This window comes from Fringilla coelebs (genome assembly GCF_963513975.1).
Source record: "Fringilla coelebs genome assembly, chromosome: 5".
NCBI lineage: Eukaryota > Metazoa > Chordata > Aves > Passeriformes > Fringillidae > Fringilla > Fringilla coelebs.
The window spans coordinates 20,463,187-20,484,555 of NC_140033.1; the positions used below are offsets into that span (position 1 = coordinate 20,463,187).

General features: G+C 39.6%; 1 protein-coding gene across 1 annotated transcript; it reads left to right on the forward strand.

Annotated features, from left to right (window-relative positions):
• Positions 1-6,154: 6,154 nt before the first annotated feature.
• Positions 6,155-20,280, forward strand: ZNF800 (zinc finger protein 800). Its single transcript, XM_084206240.1, has 5 exons — positions 6,155-6,280; positions 6,863-6,970; positions 9,595-9,690; positions 12,902-13,045; positions 15,415-20,280. The coding sequence occupies exons 2-5, from the start codon at positions 6,910-6,912 to the stop codon at positions 17,160-17,162; spliced, it is 2,049 nt and encodes a 682-aa protein (XP_084062366.1). The 5' UTR covers positions 6,155-6,280; positions 6,863-6,909; the 3' UTR covers positions 17,163-20,280.
• Positions 20,281-21,369: the final 1,089 nt, after the last annotated feature.

Sequence of the window (21,369 nt, forward strand, 5' to 3'; positions counted from 1 at the left end):
CTGTCAGTCTTGGTGTTGTGACCACTTCCCAAGGGAGCCTGTTCCAGTTGGTGAAAATTTTCCTGATATCCAATCAAAATCTCCTCCAACTCAGCTTCATACCATTCTCCCAAGTCCTGTTCACTACTTACAGGAGTCAAGAGATCAGTGCCTGTCCCTCCACTTCCCCTTATGAGGTTGTTGAAGACCACAATGAGGACTTCCCTCAGTCTCCTCCAGGGTGAACAGACCAAGAAATCTCAGCAGCTCCTCATCTGGATTCCCTCTCAGAACCTTCACCATCCTTGTGGCCCCCCTCTGGATGCTCTCTGATAACTCAGCATATTTTTAAAAATGTAGTGCCCAAAACTGCCCCCAGCACTGGAGGTGAGGCTGCCCCAGCTCAGAGCAGAGCAGGACAATCCCCCCCCTTGCCCTGCTGGCCATGCTGTGCCTGAGGCACCCCAGGACAGGGCTGACCCTCCTGGCTGCCAGGGCACTGCTGACTCATCCAGCTTGCATTGACCAGGACCCCTGGCCCCTTTCTGTAGTGCTGCTTTCCAGCCTCTTGTTCCACAGGCCACACACACAACCAGAGTTGCCCTGTCTCAGGTGCAGATTGTGCTTGTTAAACTTCATACAGTTGGTGATTATCCATCTTTCTAATTTGTTGAGGTCTCTCTGCCCTTGAAAAGGAGACTGAATTTCTCTCAGGCTTCTATGTTTAATTTGTTACAACTTTTAATAATTAACTTGTTTAATATGGAGTTTCTGAATATACAGTTTTCATGAGATGCTTTCAGCAAGGACATTACATTAAGCCCCATCAAATGAGTAAATAGACTAAGAGTGATATATTAAAGAATGCTGGAATATCTGTATTTGCAGTGAAACACTTTATGACTATGATTTGTGATACTTCTTGATTAGCACATATTACACATGAGATCCTTCAGGGTTAACGCAACTTTACGTTCACCTCTGCAAAAATGAACTCTGTTCAGAGCAGCACCGCAGCATTAATTCCCTCCAACTTACAATTATTTTCTCCTAGGAAAAATGACTTTGAAGCCAGGTGCTTCATCTAAAATGCATCCCAAATACAGAAAAAATGTTAGTGGTCATAGCATATGAGGAAAAGTTTAGTAATCAAATCTTACAGCTCTTAGATGTATGAACAGATGGCAAGGCATCTCAGCAGGTGTTACTGCCAGCCCTTTGGCAAGACAAAACCTCTCAGTGGATACTAACCCTACTATTACAACTGTTTGAGACAAAACTTCAATATCCTCTACCAAAAATATACCTCCCTTGCTAGAATACTTCATATATTTTGAAAGCACAGTCCAGTAACTAATAAAAATTGTTCTGAATTTGGCATTTTTTAAAGCCATATTCACAATCCAGAAACAATTAAAAAATAATTTGATCATCAAGTTGTAACAAGACTTAGCTCAAAACTTCTCACCAGCTCCACATCATCTACAAGACAAAGAGTAAATAAAGATTCTGCTTCAAAATCTGCTGGTTATGTTGTGAACGTTGCCCAGAGAACAAAAGCTAAACTCAAATCCCCTCCCCTAATAATATATTTTATGCCTAGAATTTACATGAAATGCATCAAAAGTATTTTCATCCTTACCTTTGTTATATGCAAATGCATCCTGTACATTTTACATTGTATCTGGTTTCACTGGGAATTTCCATATTCCCTGGATACAAGCTAATTATGGATTGTATGAAGAATTATGTATTATTCTAAAAATCTTGTTCATTTTCATTGAATCTTGTCTATATAAGACAAAAAGAAAGTTATTATAAATTTCAATTACTGTTCATATTTTACAGAGGAATATTCTATTTTTCAAAGTCAGGCAACATCATATGCTTGTTCTTTTTACACACAATGAAATTCAAATTGGATCCAAGTTCCAGTTTAACCTCTTGGATGCACAACTGCAGCACTGTATAGTGAAGCGAGCTGTACTGGAATCTTTCCCACCCTGATCTAAACTTCTCTTATTCAATGGCTGGCTACTGGCTGAAAGGACTCCACCCTGCAAGCACCCTCCTGAAGGTGCCTTCTGCTCGGTCAGATGGAACTGCCTGATCTGTGCTGGCAGCTTTTATCGGTCCCAGAGACGCCTTGCACATGTCTGGCTGACTGGTCAAAATTTGGGCGTGGTTGTTTGCTCATGTTACTAATTAGTTACATTGTAAACTACCAGAGGAGTTAAGCAGCAATGTACAAATTAGAGCCTTCCACCCACACCGAGGTTACAAGGTTAACTAAATTACAAAGATTTACACGTTCGTGCAACAGTGACCACTGAAAGTCTTCCTTCAGTGGAAGTTCACAAAGTTCACACAAAGTTATGGAACACAAAAGTTATGAAAATGTGTTTAAGATAGAATAAGATGCACTTCCACCTCCCAAAAAATACAGCAATAGAGAACTTGACCTTAGTTGGAATTTCTAAAATTGGAGAGGGGGAAGGCAGAAAGGCACATTTTGTACAACCCATGTCATGGTCTTTTATGAGGAAATGAGTGGCTGAAACCAGGGAGTGTCTGACATACTGGAGGACAGGGCTGCTCTGTGAGAACACCTTGAACAAGCTGGAGAACATCCTGACAGGACAAAGCCTTGCACCTAGGGCAAAACCCCCCAAGCATTGGTATGGGCTGAGCACTTACTAACGAGACAGCAGGTCTGCAAAAAGAACTGTGGGTCCCAGTTAAACAGTGAAATGAGGATCAACATTGCAACTTGCAGGTAATTAAGAGTTACCACTATACTGTGCCGCATCAACAGCACAGCAGCGAAGGGAGACGATTATTCTCTGCTTGCCATTTGTGAAGCAACATCTGCAACACTGTGTCCAGTTTGGGATCCTAAGTAGGCAAGAAATACTTAGAAGATTAAAAGTATCCAGAAGAAGGTAGTCAACCTGGTTCCAGGAGCTGGAGAATGGGACAGAGGGAGAGGCTAAAGGAACTTAGCTTTATCTTGAAGAGAACAATGTGAGGACACAATTCCAATGCTTCACTGAAGGGGGGGTTATTAAGAAGGAGGAACTTTTCACTTTTTTGGAGGTGAATAGTAAAAGGACAAGAAAGAATGGCCATTGGCATTGTCTGGATGTCAGTTGCCCTCCAAAGCTGCTCTATCCCTTCCCTCCTCAACTGCACAGAGGAAGGAAAAAATAATGAAATCTCATGAGATGAGGTAAGGATGGGGAGAGATCTGTTAGTGTCACAGGCAAAACAGACCCAGCTTGGAGAAATCAATTGAACACAATCAAAATCAGAGTAGGATAATGAGAAGTAAAATGAAATTTTAAAACCACATTTTCCCCAATTTTTCCTCCCTCCAGGGATTAACTTTATTCCCAAATCTTTACCTCCTCCCCAGCAGTGGTGCACAGGGACAGGTGGTTATTATGGTTATGGTCAGTTCATCACACTATTTCTGCTGCTGCTTCCTTCTCAGGGAGAGGAGTCCTTCCCACAGGCCGCAGTTCTTCATGAACTGTTTCAGCATGGGTCCTTTTTTCAACAGAGGGGAAATCCTTCTGGAACAAACTGTTCCAGCATGGGCCCCCCATGGGATCACAAGTCCTGCCAGCAAACCTGCTCCATTGTGGGGTCCTTTCTCCACAGGCCACAGGTCCTGCCAGGAACATGCCAGGGTGAGCTTCCCACAGGGTCATAGACTCCTTTGGGCATCCACCTGCTCTGGTCTGGGCTCCTCCAGGGGTGCAGGTGGATCTCTGCTCCCCCTGTTCCTCCCTGGGCTGCAGGTGGATCTCTGCTCCCCCCGTTCCTCCAGGGGCTGCAGGTGGATCTCTGCTCCCCCTGTTCCTCCAAGGGCTGCAGGTGGATCTCTGCTCCCCCTGTTCCTCCAGGGGCTGCAGGTGGATCTCTGCTCCCCCTGTTCCTCCCTGGCTGCAGGTGGGTCTCTGCTCCCCCTGTTCCTCCCTGGGCTGCAGGTGGATCTCTGCTCCCCCTGTTCCTCCCTGGCTGCAGGTGGATCTCTGCTCCCCCTGTTCCTCCCTGGGCTGCAGGGGCACAGCTGCCTCGCCATGGGCTGCACCACGGGCTGCAGGGAATCCCAGCTCTGGTGCCTGGAGCACCTCCTGCCTCCCCATCTTCCTTCACTCACCTTGGTGTCTGCAGGGCTGTTTTGCTCAGCTATTCTCACTCCTCTCTTCTCTGGTCACAATTACTTCTGCTCAGGAACTTTTTTTCTTAAACATTTTATCACAGAGGTTTTACTTCTGTCAATGACTGACTCAGCCTTGACCAGTGGTGGGTCCATCTTGGAGCTGGCTGGCATTAGCTCTGTGGCATGAGGGGAGCTTCCAGAAGCTTCTCAGACAAGCCACTCTTACAGGCAAAATCTTACACTAGCAAAATCTTGCCATGAAAGCATAATATAGACCATAGGCTGCAAAAAAAGAGAAACTTTCATTGGATTAGAAGGAGGGAAAAAAATCCTGTTGAGAGTGGCTAAAAACAGAAACCCAAATACAGCCAAAAGATTCTAAACATCCATTGCTGGTTTATGATTTGCCAGTTGATTTTTCCTTTCTTACTGTTTGGTCACTGAGTAAAATTGTATTGGTGACACGGCTACCAGTGTTCAAAGGAAATGTCCAAGATGCAAAGTTAAACTGCTATAACCCTACTATTCCAATATTTGTAGTGCAGTGTCATCAGTGAGAATGTAAGATCATCTCTGAGCCTGACTCCCACATCTCCTGGGAGGTGGGGAATGTTAATTCTCTAAGTTTAATACTTCTCAGGCAAGTACAAGTCAGTAGGCTGTTGTGCAGAACTGGAGCTGACAGCTGTGTTCACTGCACTTTGTTACCCATGAGCTTTACACTTTTATCCAAGGGCTCTCTACATAGGCTGAACACGGCTGGCAGAGATTATGCCTCTTCCACTGTGCGTCTAAAACACAGCAGAGCTCAGAATCTCGCCAAACTCAAGGTGAGAGCACCTCTGGACATACACAACGACCTGTATTTGGTTGTCTGACACAAAGGTTTCAGCTGAGTTCTGCTGTACCTCAGAGTTCAGATGCTATTTGGCACTCAGCTGTTTGAACTGTTCTCTGACACTTAAGGGGTTTCCAGCTTATTAACCAAAATCCAAATGCAACTGATGGAGCTCGAATTTGGTCTCCTGTTGCTTTGGAAAAAGACTTTTTGATTAAATCAATGTCCATATTTTAAAAGACGTGGTGTACAAGTTGATGGCCACAGATGGTAAGGTGTCTCCATGTCGGATTTGAAAAAGTGTGAGACATCTTACTGTTGCACAGACTGTAATGTGACTTGGAACTTTATCTCAAACCATCAGTCCTATCTCCATTAAGTGATGCTATTACAAGCCAAAGCTTCAAAGACTGTTTTTGCGTTAGTACCATCACTATGCATTTTTTTCCTGTGATGATGTGCTTATTCCTGACATTACCTTACAGATTTTTCTTCAATGGCAAAAGTTGTTCCTTAAGCGTGTGAAGACTTAATCTTACCCTTTCCTTTGGCAAAAACCAAGTATCACCTCTTTAACAACCCGAGGTGCCTACAGAAGAGCACTAAGCCAGCACAGCACTAAACAGGACTCTGTGGAAACGTGTCTGGAGACACCGGCTGCCCTGCCACTCACTGCACTGCACCGACGGCCTGTAGCCCGTATTTGGCACGGGCATCACACAATTCTCTTTAGGAACACAACTTTTTCCTCCAAGTCCTCAAAACATTAATCTACACTTTTCCTTGGTAGGTTTATTAGAACAACCGGTGGTTTGGCACATTTTTTTTTACACTGTAATGGCGCAGACCAGGCTGAAAGAGAGCAGAAATGCCAGTTCCAGGGATGCTGGCTGCTCCCACGTGCGTCCGGGCTCCGGTGCCCAAGCGCTGCGCAGCACGGGCGTGCGCGGCGGTCAGCGCGGGCCTTTCTCCCCGCCGGGACAAAGACGGCGCCGGTTCCCGCCGCGCACTCCGCCCGGCGGGTCGGTGCCGCGGCAGTCGCTGCGCCTCAGCCCGCCCGGGGCTCCTCCCGTGTGCCGCCACAGCCCCGCGGGCCGGGCCACCCCCGCCGCCCGGCACCTGTGCGGCCAGGCCGGGGAGCGGCGCTTGCGCACTGGGCGGGCTCTCGCCGCCAGGACCGCAGTCACTTCCTGCCCCCGTGCCCATCCGGCTCCGGGGTCAGCGGGCTCCGCTCCGGCGGGACAGGGGCGAATAAAGTTTAATTCGGGGAGGGGAAAGCCGCCCGTCCTCTCCAGGTAGGGCCGGCTCGCGGCACCCGCCCGTCGCGCCCGCCCCGTCCTGCCGTCGGCGCCCGCTGTCACCTGCGGCCGCGCGCCCCTCCCGCCCGGCCGCGCGTGGCGGGCGCGCCCCGCTCCGGCTCCGGCAGCGCCGCGGAGCGCCCGGCCCGGCGGCGGGCGCGCAGCCGCCCCGGGCTGTCGGTAACGCGGATTTCCCCACGGGACCCCAGGGACGCCGTCCCACCGGCGGGGCTGCGGGACGAGGCGGCGAGGTGGGGATGGAACGCGGCGGGGCCGCCACGGAGGGGGCGCGGGGCCGTGCGGCCGGGCCGGGCTCGGCGGGGTGGGCGGCGGCCTGGGGCTCTCCCCGCCGGCCCAGGCGCAGGTGGCGGCGGGGCGGGAGCGGGGCCGTGCTCGCCGCGGCCGTTGCAGGGGGCGGCGTGAGACCTGCCGAAAACAATGGGACTTTCTCCTGCGCCAGGGGTGCCGCTGCCTCCGGCCTGCCCGGCCGTGCTGCCCGAGGAAGTGGGTGTGCGGGGACGGCGCGCTCCTGAGCCGCTCGTGCTTCGGCGGTGACTGCTAATTTGCTTATTTTGGCAGAGACGAGCTGCTGGATGTAGAAGGAAAGTGGGTCGTGCGCACGGAAAATGCCTCTAAGGGACAAGTGTTGTCAGACTGACCACCATCACCATGGGTGCTGCGAACCAGGTATAGTGGTGTGTGATGCTTCGGCTGTTTTGCATGTCTCCTTCATTAAAAGCTTGCAGAAACTGTTGTGAGGATGCGAATGTATATCATGAGTGTCAGCTCTACGCATAAAAAGTCTCTGAATTTTGTTTGGAAATGTTGGGGTTTTTTTTGTATCCTTGAACTGTCACCTTAAAATAATTTCAGGAAGAGAATATTTTAGTTCCTGCATGTGGGATAATCCTCAGGCCACCACATGGGTGTTGTATGAAGTGAGCAGAGGAAGGCAAGAGCTTGTAGAAAATAACTCACTGGTTTTTTCTAAAAAGTGCGGTGTTCTCAGTTTTTTTTTTTGTAAAATGGTCTTTCTGGCAATCATTTGCATTTGTTGTATATATTTATTTTTACTCTGTCTTCTCTGGTAAACTCTGGTGAAATTGACAATCTTAGTCTCAGAGGAGAAAAACCCCACCTAGAACAGCTCTTTACATTCCATGCCTGAGTGATGTGAAAGATGCCATCAGTGGAAACTGTAATGAATATTCTGAAGGTTCAGCCAACCTGTTTGATGCTTTTGAAATTATTCTGCTTATTGTCATAATTAGTATTTTTAAAGGTTATTTTGTATTTTTTTGCCTTGTTGTGGCATTTATTTGGATGCTTTCACTTGCGTTTTTGAAAGAAAGGTGCTATTTCGATGCTTTCACTTCTGTTTTGAGAAGAAAGGTATCAGTTTGGGGAATTAACAGATGAAAACATGAGCACAATGACTTTGATTATGCCCCTTTAGTGAAATGTAATTTGAGAGTAGTTATTGTTCAGTTAGTGGAAACATTTCTTTGTGTTGATGATGAAATGGTTTTGAGTTATTCTAATGCTTTAAAAACACAAAAATATTTTTCTTGCCTGACAAATTGACAGTGATGTGTTAGGTCTGCTTCACCTGTGTTACTCCTGTTGCTGTCAGTTGGTGTTGTACATGCAGGTTAGGGGCAATATAGAAACCAAAATGTTTTATTTTGAAGTGTAGGAATTAGGCTAGTAGAATACAATATGCCATTGTGTTACAGATCCCCAAATGATTAGCTGATTCGTCATGGTTGTTATGTTTGTATTTATAATAGTATATTATGGGACCAGGATAGTTGGGTAGAATGTTAATTCTGTTGTACTTTTTTACAGTGCTTTGTTTTCTGATGTTCTTTTCATCTAGAATTTATTTATAACCTTTTAGCTTAATGTTCTAGTCATAATTTGTTTAGTCTTTTTGCACTTAGTATCTCTAAATAGTTTCATACTATGCCTCAACTGGCCTTTATTAAAAATAAATTTCTTAGAGATCTCAATGCTACATTTAGAAATGAAAACCTTACAGTGGGGTTAAAATCAAACCAAATGGTTAAGGTGGGAGCCAGTGTTGAAGTGCAAGGCTGGCTGTTTAGTTAATAAGAAATATAAAATAAGACCTAACTAATGATTTTGCAAACACATGCTTCAAGAATTGTTCTTATTCTTGTAAATTTGGGTTCCCTCTGGGCAAAGCTTAATTGCCATATCTATATACAGCAATGGAGTGCTATTAATTTTCATGTGTATAAATACTGCATGGTGGAATTGCTAAAAATTCTGATTAATATATATTTATTTTCAATAGCTTTTGGAAAGAATATGTGTGGGCGATGGAGAGAGATGGGGAAGACTGAATTGTTGATCAGAATCCGATTTTATTGTGGGATACAAACGCTTCTATACTATTTCAGGGAGACTAGTAATGTGTACTACAATGATTAGGTTAAAATCATATACACAAACTTATAACACCTCTTGCTTGCAGAATTTAATGGGATTTTCTTTTCCCTGTAAACCCATTTGATTTAATCTTCTTGCAATCTAGGTCTAATTTTCAAAGTTCCATTTGCTTTTGCCAAGGCATCTTGTTATCAAATCTCTTATATTAACCAGGTCCAAAGTCCATCATCTGTCTTGTGTCCCCCAACATTCCAACAAATCTGACATGGAAAGAAACATCTGAAATAAAGTATTCCCTCAGCAGTTTATTTGAGCCTGAAGAGTTTATTGAATATAGCTTTCGTGGTTAAAAATACTGTGATAGGTTTTTTGGCATATGCTATGCAACAATGCTTGTGCTTTTTTACTGATCATTGCTACTTTAAATTTGGCTTCAGTGTTTAGGTGCATACTGGCAACACTGAAGTCATGTGTGCTGTGAAGTATTTGGTAATGCTGGTAATGCAGTATTTGGTAATTCTCTTTTGTACCGCTCTAATGTCATTTGGTTTTAACAATGGGAGTCAAGTAGATTGTTCTGGGGAATTACTTTAATTGATGGACATTTCTAGTGAGTTAATTTTGTTTTATATGTTTCTGTGTTTTTCTATATGTAGCTTTGAATACAGACAGAAAAAGTGATCAAAATGACAGCAAACTGTCAGAAGGTATCACAGCTGGAAAATTCACTGTTGACTTTTTTAATTCAATATAAGTGAAAATTTTAGAGTAAGGCTACTTTTCCTGTAGTCCTGGCTGTTCTTTTTAGCTAGTTTACTGTATGTGTGGAAGATTCCTAAATTACAAAAATTACCTGAGTGTTTTCTAATGGCTTATTATCCTTTTATACATTTCAGTGCATCTGTTGGAACCTGGTGATCCTCCATTATTGCAGCAGCCTCTGCAAACATCAAAATCTGGTATTCAACAAATCATTGAGTGTTTTCGATCAGGTAGGAAACCATCCTGACCCTTAAGAAGTTCATCACCTTGGCAAAAGAGTTATGTTTATTCAGTGTATTAAAATAACCAGCACCTGACTTTGTCCATATTTGCAAAATATTTGTAGATTTTTGGAATTAGGTATTCCTTTCAATAAGGGTTTTCATAGAAAGTAATGAAGATACTGATCTTGCTGTATAGTTATCCTTCAAAAACTTTAAAAATTAAGTTTTTTGTTCTGCCTTGTGTCATTTCCGCTGCTATTATTAATGGGTTTATCATAAAACCTCTGAGGTGAAGAAAAAACTTATTCTTGAATATCTTAAATTGCTTCATCATATTACTTTTAAGGTGTTCCTTGATTGATTTTGGGAGTTGCAATACATAGCAATGAACAGCTAAGCATTTGGGGAGGCGTGCCAGGGAAGATTGCAACCTTGAGTGTTACAAGCTGTTTTTACACTTCCACTTTCTCAACTTCTTTAATGCTACTATCTATGTGTTTCTAGATTTTTTTCCTGTAGATCTTTTAAGTATGTGAAATGTGTCATGTATAGAAACACTGCTGCTGTGCAATGAGATGCTTGTCTGGTCTGAGTCTTGTAAACGGGCACAGTATTTAAGTTGGCCACTAGCGTTTCAATAACTTAATACAAAAACAGGATGTGGGATTATTCATTAGTAACCTTTTTTAGTTTGCTTAAGGCCTCAGAGATGCAGCCTTCTTTTACTTGAAGCAGATTAATGGAATATCTGCTGGTAGTTGCACAAACTAGTTGCAGGTACTTTGTCTCTGAGCTACTTTCAGATGATCCTCGCTGGCAGGTGTTAAATTGATAGCTTACTTTGATATCATCCATCACCTGCGTTAGGGAGGTTGGACAGAAGGCAAGAGGACTTAGAAATTTTACTGGCTGGTTTTGAACAAGCAGCATTTCATTATGGAAAGAGAGTATTTGATTCTTGTGGTAAAGGAATAGAAACTTATGACAGAGTATTGCACATAACTGTTTAAGTAATTTTATCAAAAGCTTCTGTCATTCAAAGCATTAAGAATAAAAAATGAATTTTAATTTTATTTTTTTCTAAAAAAGAAACTGCTTGCAAAAGGCATAAATTTTGGAAATTCTGACAGATATTCATGACTGGTGTTCTCTACTGATTTATTGTGACTTTGATGTTATTCTAGCATCAACATTTACACATATTAACAGAATTCGACAAGGTATCACCTGCATTACCATCACAGTATACAATTAGATGTAACTACAAAATAGAGAAGACTTCAGTAAGTTAATTTTTCTTTGCTGTTTCGAGAAGTTTCTGAATGTCTGCAGTTTATTTCAAAAGGACCAATAATTTTTCTTTACTCTCATCTGTGAAAAGTTTCACAGATGCAAAAGGATAATTTGAAGCAAGAATGACTACCATGTCATATAGTATGATCTCCAATATATCATAAAACCTTTAATTTCATCCAGTAATTCTTAAATCCAGTAATTTGTATTGGAAAAAACCATTTCAGTCCTGAACAGGGCCTGAATATAACAGGGGAGAGAATGATGAACCTGTATGTCCCTTGACTGGGTAGTAGTGGAGAATTTTTCTTATGAGAAGGAGGCTTGTGGCTAGGGCATGCATGAACAGCATGGAATTTTATCTACATGGAGCATCTTCAGTTTTGTTCAGATGGATTTTCTTTATATGCAGAAATTCAAATGTAGGGGAGATCAGAGTAAACAGCTTGCTTTTGGGAGGAACTCTGTACAGTTTTTATTTGTTGCTATATCTAAATATAGTAGTATATATAGTAGTAAATATAGTTTGGTAGTCCGTTTGTAGAAATGTAGGTCAAATGAGGGTGAAGTTAGTAACACTCAAAGAAAGAGCAGAGAATATGGCTTGGGAAGGCATAGGAGGGGACAGAAACTGTGGTAGCTTCAGATGGTCAAGTTTGGATACCATTTTTAAGGAGCTGTTGAAGAAGACACTGTGCTTTGCTGAAACTCAGATTTGGAAAGCTTTGTAGTACTCTTATTGCACCAAGAAATAAGTTTTCTTGGTAAGGCCCATTTGTATTGAAGAACTATAGCCTATTACAAAATTTTTAATGTTTGAAAGATTTTAATTTAGAAAATAGTTCTGCAGTATGTTTGATCTTTGAAAGGATTTCTGAAAAGAAATGTGATGAGATGACAGAACACTTGACCTTGTAGTTCAGCTTGCAGAATGTCTTGCTGCTACTGTTTCATAGATGTTTGATATTGTTTATTGATGGTCTAGGTCATTATATTTTTCCTTGTTTGATTAGTTCGAAATAATAAAATTCTAAGAAAAATCAAGATAGGTAAAATAGCTGAATTTGGTTAGTTAGTGCTCCTTTCTAATTTGGAGTGGGTAAGCATAATTTAATAATCTGTGCCTAATGTTAGGCCTTACATTCATAATTTTCATGAGATGATGAGAAATGAAGGACTAAGTTTGAAGAGTAAAAAAATGGCAGGAGCTGGAATACTTCAACAATGCTAGATCTAACTATCTTTGTATACAGTGAGTGATAGTCTGGAAAGCTGGCATATTTTATCACACTCTCTATGTTTTAAAAGAGGTCTTTCAGATTTAAGTTGTATTTTTCTTCCTGCAGGCTGAAAATATGCCTACATTTCTACTATCTTGCCTAAGTGTCATAATCTTGGACTTGGGTTAGATATTTGAGTATAGTAACATTTCTTGACCTATTATTCTCTTTGGTCTATTCAGTCCTTTAGTTTTTTGCCTTACCAGGTGCCATTTCTATGTGAAATAGCTGTATGTGTCTTGTTTCTTAGCACTGTAGGATAACCCTAAAGAAAAAACACTACAGGCTTCTTTAAATGCTCTAGGTTCTTCTTTCCTGTTGAGCAATTGTATTGCAACAACCAAATACCATAGTAAGAACTCTTTCCTAATATTAGATGTTAGTTTTTATTGTAAATCATTGCACTTTCTCTGTAAACTGTAATGTGTGTAATCCTTGAGGGATTTTTTTCATCCCAGTCTTGTCTTCATAGTGAAATTTGGAGCGTGTATCATAAACTTTCAGTACAAATGGAGTAGCACTAGTAAAAGATAAAATGCTGTTGTAATTATTCATGGTCTAAAATATTTCCAGTTTCATGGGATGATGTGAATTAAGAAATTAACAGAAAGCCTTCCATAAGTGTAATATTTATTTTATTACAGGAACGAAACAACTTAAGCATATCTTGTTAAGAGATGTGGACACCATTTTTGAGTGTAAATTGTGCCGGAGTCTCTTCAGAGGATTACCAAATTTAATTACTCATAAAAAGTTTTATTGTCCTCCAAGTCTTCAAATGGATGATAGTAAGTCTTATTAATTTAAATGTTTAATAAAGCTTTGTGAAGTTGAAAAATTTCTTTCATTACTATTTACAAAACATACCTGAAACTGCAAAAAACCGAGGTGGTTCTAAATTTCTGTAGTAACGTATGTAGATCACTTTTATGTTATTGAAGGAGCTACAGCAATGAACTTTATATGAATCAACAACCAAGAGCCATGCCAAGTTATGCCAATATCATAATTAGATAGCTAGTTTATACATCTAGTCTTTTAATTGTCACTCTTAACACTTTTTTTTCCTTCTTCCTCTTTTTCTTTCCCATCTGTCCTTTACTGTGAAAGACAGCAAAAGCATGTCAAAGGACTGGGAAGCTAATCTCACAGAAGACAGTGACTCCTAACAGGGTGTTTCGGTTTTGGGCCATCATAACTCTGATGGATTTCGGTTGGTCCTGTGAAGTGACTTGAGTCAATACCCTTAATATTTTCCTGTACCGAGAGAATACAGGACTTGTGTCATGGATGCAGTCTTTTAGTTTTAGTCAGTATGAAACACAGACTAAAAGTTTACCCTTTTATTTAAGGATCTTGAATAATGCTGTTTCTTTTCCCCTGCTTCACTTCACTGTATGCTGCTTTAACATATCCTATGTGATCATGCCTAGCCCAACATTTTTGTTGTGGAAAAGAAGCTTTATTATTAAAAGAAGTTACTTAAATGATGAGGAAAAAGCTAAGAACTAATTTTTTTATGGGAAAAGAAATTTATTACAGTCTCATGCCAGTGATGACTTTTTATTAATCTGGGTAAAGTTGAATAATTTGGAAGTGTGTCAGCATTTAAAAGTGTTTGTAAAGCTAATTATCTTGATCTCTTCAGTAGATCAATATAAGTGCAATGAGGATTTTTCTTTCCTGATTAATGCCTTCCTGCCTCAGTATTTCAAAAATTAGGAACAGAGATATAGTTTAATGATTCTTTTTGCACATGGTGTCAGCTGAAAAGGCTGGTACTGTTGCCTTCCTTAAATGAGCTTGCTTGGCCAGGAGAGTCACAGACCTTCTCTGTGACAAGGGGTGACTTGTAGTTTCAAAGCAAGGTTAGAAATGCGTGTGACTTTAGAAGTAATAGTTTCTAAGCAAAGTAAGGTTACCTTGAGGAAAGACTTCATATCCAGCTCCTGGCATTCTAGCCTTCATTTAACTTTCTGATTAACTTTCATGTTAATATGAAATAACATGCAACTAACATACAAATAAAATAACTTCCACTGTTCACTATGAGAGTGCAAATGAAAGGAATAATGCTACACACTCTGAATAGAACTGTATAAATACTTGTGCTTTATATAAAATTGAGTATAGTTACTGAACTAAGTGAGAGTTTTTTCAATAAATAAAAGATAGTGAACAAGAGGCAGGAATCAAAGTTCAGCACACCATGGTGAAAAATCCATGCACTGAATATAGTCATGAAGTAGTCTGAAAATGTGCTATAAAATAGGAAAGACTTCTTACTCTTGGTAAAAGCTGTATAGATAGGCTCATTTGAAACTGACTGTAAAAGCTGTTAAAAATTCAGTGTTAAGAAATGGGTTTGGAGCTACAAAATGCCTATTTTTTGTAATGGCGCTTTGCATGTATTGCTGGGTGTGTGGAAGGAATAACTCTGACTGCGGGTTTTTAATTAGCTGTTACCAGGACTCACATCTTTAAAATTATCCACGATAATTTGAGCTGTGTCATAGCAGTGCCTTACCTTTTTGCTGCAGGATCCCAGCTTCCTAGTTGTGCCATTGCGGATGCTTTGAGTGTCACACTGGGAACTAGAGCACTGAACTAATTTGGCATTTAAAGGGAGAATATTACTGAGACCTGTAAAATATTATCTGCTTATATCTTCATGCAATGCTCAGGTCACACAGATGTTTCATTCTTTGGTAAGGCTTCACAGAGGTTCAGAATTCACAGAGAAGGGCTTATTTCCAGAATTAGGTTCCTTTATTGTGAGTGCCTGTATCCCACAGTAGGAAAATCGGTTTTTAATGATACTTCAGGCTTAGTTGCACACCTGCAGAACAAGCTCAGTCGAATGATGTTATTCTTGCAATTGATACAGTTTTTTAAAGACCAGCTTAATTCCAGTCATACAAATTTTTAGTTCAGGTGGCTTTCACATTAGCACACCAGGAGGGTTATTTCCGATGCTGGCTTTTAATAAAAAGGCAACTTGCAATGATTACTCAAAGCCTTTGAGTGTTCAGAGAGTACAAAAGAGGATTTGTGGAAATTTGTAGACTTAATTCACGTAGTGGTTAAAAGCTACTTTGAAATTTAAATAATTAGAAATTACCAAATCATTAAAAAATACCTTTTCCTCTTTTCACAGACCTCCCAGATACAAAAGATAAGCAGAGTCAAGCCATAAATGACCTTCTTGAAGCAATCTATCCAAGGGTAGATAAGCAAGAATATATAATTACATTGGAACCTATAGAAACGAATCAAAATGCTGTATTTCAATATGTGTCAAGGACTGATAGCCCAGATGAGAACAGAGAAAGTAGCCATACCCCTGATCAAGCTCCAGTACAGATCCAGGAACCCAGCACTGAGCAACCCAAGACTGTTTCAGCTCCAGCCCCAGTCCCAGCTGGGGATGCTGTAGAATTACCTCCTGCTGATCCTGTTACAAACCAGGTGATATCTACTCCTGAAGAACAGCCACCAGCGGTAAATCCTGACTTGGACTCTCTGGATAATTCTGATTATGGCCACCAGTTGATTTGTTGCCTCTGTAGGAAAGAATTTCATTCAAGACGCAGTGTACGGCGGCACATTCGAAAAGTACACAAAAAAAAGATGGAAGAACTAAAGAAGTATATAGAAACAAAAAAGAAAGCAAACCAGTGCTCTGCAAGAGGACGAAATAAGAACGTTCTTGTCGCGTTAGGTAGAAGTTGTCCTGTGTGTTATAAATCATTTGCCACAAAAGCCAATGTAAGAAGGCATTTTGATGAAGTTCATAGAGGATTAAGAAGGGATTCCATTACTCCTGATATAGCTACAAAGCCTGGGCAACCTTTGTTCTTGGATACAGTTTCTGCTAAAAAATCTCTTAAGACCAGAAAACAAAAGTCGTCTTCAAAGGCTGAATACAATTTAAGTGCATGCAAATGCCTTCTGTGCAAGAGGAAATATAGTTCACAGATAATGCTGAAAAGGCATATGCAAATTGTTCACAAGATAAGTCTCTCTGGAAAGAACTCTAAAAGAGAGAAAGGACCCAACAATACTACCAATGGCACAGAAATACAAGTTGAACCAGCAGATTCTGTAGAACCTTCACCCCCTTCCATTGTGCTTTCTCCGCAGAATGAATTAAAGGGAACAAATCATTCAAATGAGAAAAAGAACACACCGTCAGCACAGAAAAATAAGGTTAAACAGGACCCTGAAAACCCTAAGTCAACCACTAAATCAACCTGCAAATCAACCACTAAATCAACCCCTAAATCAACCAATGCATCTGCTGCAGGTGGCCAGCAAAAAGCCAGGAAGCCAAAACTTTCAGCTGGCTTTGACTTCAAGCAGCTTTACTGTAAACTCTGTAAGCGCCAATTTACGTCTAAACAGAATTTAACAAAGCACATTGAATTACACACAGATGGAAATAATATTTATGTTAAATACTACAGGTGTCCACTGTGCTCTTACGAAACGCGTCGCAAGCGTGACGTGATCCGACACATAACTGTGGTTCACAAAAAGTCTCCACGCTACCTTGGGAAAATAACGGCAAGTTTAGAAATAAGAGCAATAAAGAAGCCAATTGATCTTGTTCTAAATAAGGTGACAAAAAGAGGCTCTCAGAGGGATGAAACAAAACAGATCGGTTCGAAACAGGATGTCACCTCTAATTCTCCCAATAAAAAGTATGAAGGAGCTGATGTTGGCATTGAAGTAAAAGTAACAAAAAACTTTTCTCTGCACCGATGCAATAAGTGTGGGAAAGCATTTGCCAGAAAAGCTTTTCTAGAACATCATAAGAAAACCCACAAAGCAAACGTATCTCATTCACCTGAAGAAAGTAAAACCAAAGGCAGAAGTACAAGATCTAAAGCTGTTGTCTGGTGAGGAAAAAGAAAAAGTGTTTTCTCTTTTTAAAACAAAAAACAAAAAAACAAAAACCCAACAATACCACTGCATTTCTTTTGCTGTTTTTGGTTTATTGCTGAAAACATATTTTCCCATATATTTTATGGTTTAGTGGTTTAAATGCAAAAGTAGATGTCAAATTTGTTTCTTTTTTTTTTTTTTTTAGCATTTTGGAAAAGAGTTAAAATCTAAATTTGTCATTGTAGAAAGATGGAATGTAGATTAAACTATACTGTCAACTCTTTAAACTGTCGTAAAGCATCTGCTGTAATAAGGCTAATATAAGTACATTTTTAAAATAGTAATTTTTTAAAATTAATGGTAATTGTCTTTGGTTTGAATGACTTAACTCATTTAATTAACTTTGCTGTGACCACTTAAAGAAGTACTAAAAGTACTAAAGTAAAAGCTGATAAGAGAAAAATTCTCTATGAACTTACTGGAATTAGCATTTGTGAATTTAAATCTTTATTTTAATGTGTATTGCCAGCACACTGTCAACAAAAGTGCATAGAGCAGTTTTTTTTAATGTAATTTGATTGCTTAGTTGCTTTGATTTAAAATCATTATGGGTTAGGTGTCTGCAAATACCTTTGAAGTCATCAGATTTAGAATTCCATTCTTTTAATGCTTATTTATATAAGCCCGGGTGTGGAGGCTTATGGTCATTTAGACTTTTAAATTGTTCAAATCTTATCAAAGTTTTTGCTTTAAGCATCAATATGTATTGAAATCTGCCCTAGAATTTTCTAAACTATTGCTTATGTGGTGCTCTTGGAATTTTTTACACTTGGAGGGGTTGTATTTGTAGCTACTCAGTTTTCCATAGGCCTTGCCATGGCCTATATTTAGAGGACCTTTTAAAAAAGAAAATATTTGTGTGCAGTCACTTTGTATTTCAAACTGACCAACTGATGGCTGAAGGTTGGGGATAGTACAAAAGTATGATGAAGAGAGACTGTAGTGATAATTTTAGGAGTTTTTAACATCCTTCTGCAGAATCATCTTTCTAACATGTTTGGCAAAAAGAAAGCAAAGTATATGTGCCTTGTTCTGTGTTTCAACTCTGAAACGCTATTTTCTGGGAGGTGATTTGAATTTGAGTTCAGCTTTCACAGTGAATAACCACCTAGTTACATTAAATTGTGATGACTTTCTAATAAATCCTGACCAAATTAGGCAGAACTTCAAAAATGAACTGAGTTGAACCCTGAATTATGCTGAATTCTAGAGGGGGAGCGACTTCTGCATTTTGAATAAGAATTAAAAATTTAACCTTGTAAATTATTTATGTTGTGTAGTTTAAAAGAGAAATATATGGGTGAACTCAAAGTATTAATTTATTCCCATTTCTCTTCAGATAGGTTCAAGTGATGTTCGGAAAGTTTGAAGTTCATTTGAATGAAAAAGACTTTAGTTTGTTTGTGGACCTGCTAATTCTTGCTAATGGTACTATAAGGAGGAAATACTTTCATAAGCTGTTTTTTTTTTTCTTACAATATTAATAATCATTCTGACTGCTTGTAGGACAGTACCACTTCCCAAAATACTGAAGTAGTTGAAGTGAAATTCACATGGTTCTAAATTAGCAGTTGTCTCTATGTAGTTGTAGTTTGACCCAGTATAGAACAAACTTCCTGACACTGAAAAAGAGTATACCAGAGACAAGTTAATGAGCAGCAGCTTTGGAAGAAGGTGGATTTCCTCATTTAGAAAATCTTCAGAAAACTCATCATGCATACTGGTCCTCCCTGGCAGTGCTAATTGATGGACAGCTCAAACTTTGATGTGATATCCTGCTTTGGTAAATGTTGTATTATATACTGTTTAAAATTTATTACAAATGAATGTATAAGAGCAAACAATGTAGTGTTTATTGGCTGAATTCTACTAATTTTTAGATTTTGCCATAAATGCAGTTTGTTCATGTTGACTAATTTCCCAGTTCAAGGACATTCTGAATTTCACTGTGCTGAAGTTGCTTCAAAGACCTCCACTTTATTTCCATATGTGGTTCACAGGAAAACTTTGTAAACATCTAGAAAGTTTACAAGAATATCCACATTCCTCTATTCTTTAATTTTTTAAAAAATTATACACAAGCACTTTAATGATAGTTGCAGTTTATTTTTTCAGTTTATTTTTGAAAGATCAACACACTAATGTTAATATGAAGGTAGTGAATATTTGCTGATGTATTATAGACAATCTGTGCACAACCACTTATAATGTTAGTTTATTTCATTAAATATTAATAAAAAGGGAGGATAATTTGGGAGAAATTCAAAATATATTTTCTCTCAAAATCATAAATGACCACTATGGGCAACACTTGACTTTGTGTAATTGGAAAATGTTTAGATACCCTTTTTTTAACCTTTTAATCAGGTTGTAGTAAAACAGTTGCATGCCTACCGTTATGAAGTTCTTGGCAGGTTTCATGCAATCATGGGTTTTGTTTCGGGTTTTTTGTTGTTGTCTTGGTTTTTTGTTTGGTTTTTTTTTGTTTATTTTTTATTTTTACTTTAGAAAATATTTTGTTTAGTGATTTGTGTCAAATTGCTACAATTTGGAAGGTATTGTACATCAGAAGAAATACCGTGTTTTTTATATCGGTTCACTCCCTTACTTAGGGAGGTGCCTCGTGTTCATATATACTTTTTTTGTATAAAATATATCTAAATGTTGATCACAAGATCAGGAGTAAAAATGCTTTTATGGATAGAGAACTATTTGGCCCTGTTAGTGCATTGCACTAAAAATACTGTGAATGGGAACTAAGATTGTAGCTTTGCTCTAAATGTTCTATATTGAATGTACATGCTTTTGTTTGGATAAATGTACTGTATTTGATGGAAAATAAAGCAGACTGGAAATGATTTTTAAGTGGGCATAAACAAAAAGATGTTGTGTTTGTAAACTTGGGTTATCTGTCACTCCACAGTCGGAAATTTCATTGTTTGCATTTTGTAAATTTTTTTTTTTTTGTTGATCATTGAAGCTAGTTCTTTGTAATATTCTGTTGTAATAAATGGTTTTTTTTAATTAAAAATTTGGCACTTGTGGAGTGAGCACTTCACACTGGTCGTCAGCCCTTGCTGTATTTTTGGCAAACACTGCTTATCTTGGCCTTTTGTTCCTTGTAAAGGAATCTCTGAGGAACTCTTGTTGTTGTTACCCTTTTAGAACAAAATACTGAAGAAGACAGGCTATGATAATAAATAATTGTATTTTTTGTTTTGATGCTTTCCTGCCTTTTCAGTGTAAGGCAACTTGGATGTACCTGGTCTGTTTTCTCAGCACAAGCCTCTCCAGTGCTAGCTGGTTCAGCTCTCTTGGCTGAGCTGGATTTGCTGTTTCATATTACTTATATGCTTTGAGCCTGACAGTCATCTCCTTTATTAGGGGCAAAAGAGTCTGCTTTGATGATCTTCCACAGCTGTTGATGTTATCTGAAAGAGCTGAGTGGGCTCAGTGGCAGAGCAGAAACCACAAAGTGCAGTCCAAGGTTTGCAGCAGATCTTATGTGTACACGTGCTTACATTTTTTTCACTCTGTTCAGATGTTTTCTTCTTCAGGATGTTGTGGTTTTGTAGTTCTCAGCTTGTGACTTTCTGCAGCAAACAAAGGGATTTTTTACTGTCTTGTGGCAAGGCAGGTGGGGTGAATCTTAGACTGAAATGGATGTGTAAATGGTAATCAGCTTCCTTCACAACATCTAACATACATCTAAATTTCAACTGCTACTCTCTGAAGAAACAACTACCAAAGAATGAACCAGCCTAAAATGGACGCATCATCCTTTAAGTGTGTAAAGCTGCATTTTCTATCAAAAATACATTCATGATACTGACAGATAAGGAGATCAATAATTTGTCTCAGGTATAAAAGTGGTAATGGTTTTCCAAATTCAGTGAGACATTTCTCTGCATGGTGTCAGACTGGCAGTACATTAGGTGGTGGCTGGGTTGACAAGGCTTAGGATCGGGTGTCTGTGCTGTTTCAGAGTACTTCCCATTAGTATAAAGGAGCAAAACAAGGTGCATGACTTTGTTGACCTGCTCAGAACTGAACAGATTGTGACTCTGGTCTCTTTCAATAAATTTCTGTACATAAATATTGTCATTGGCTTCCTCAAGGATCACTTGCATATGTGAACAAATTAGGCATTGTAAAAATGGTGTTT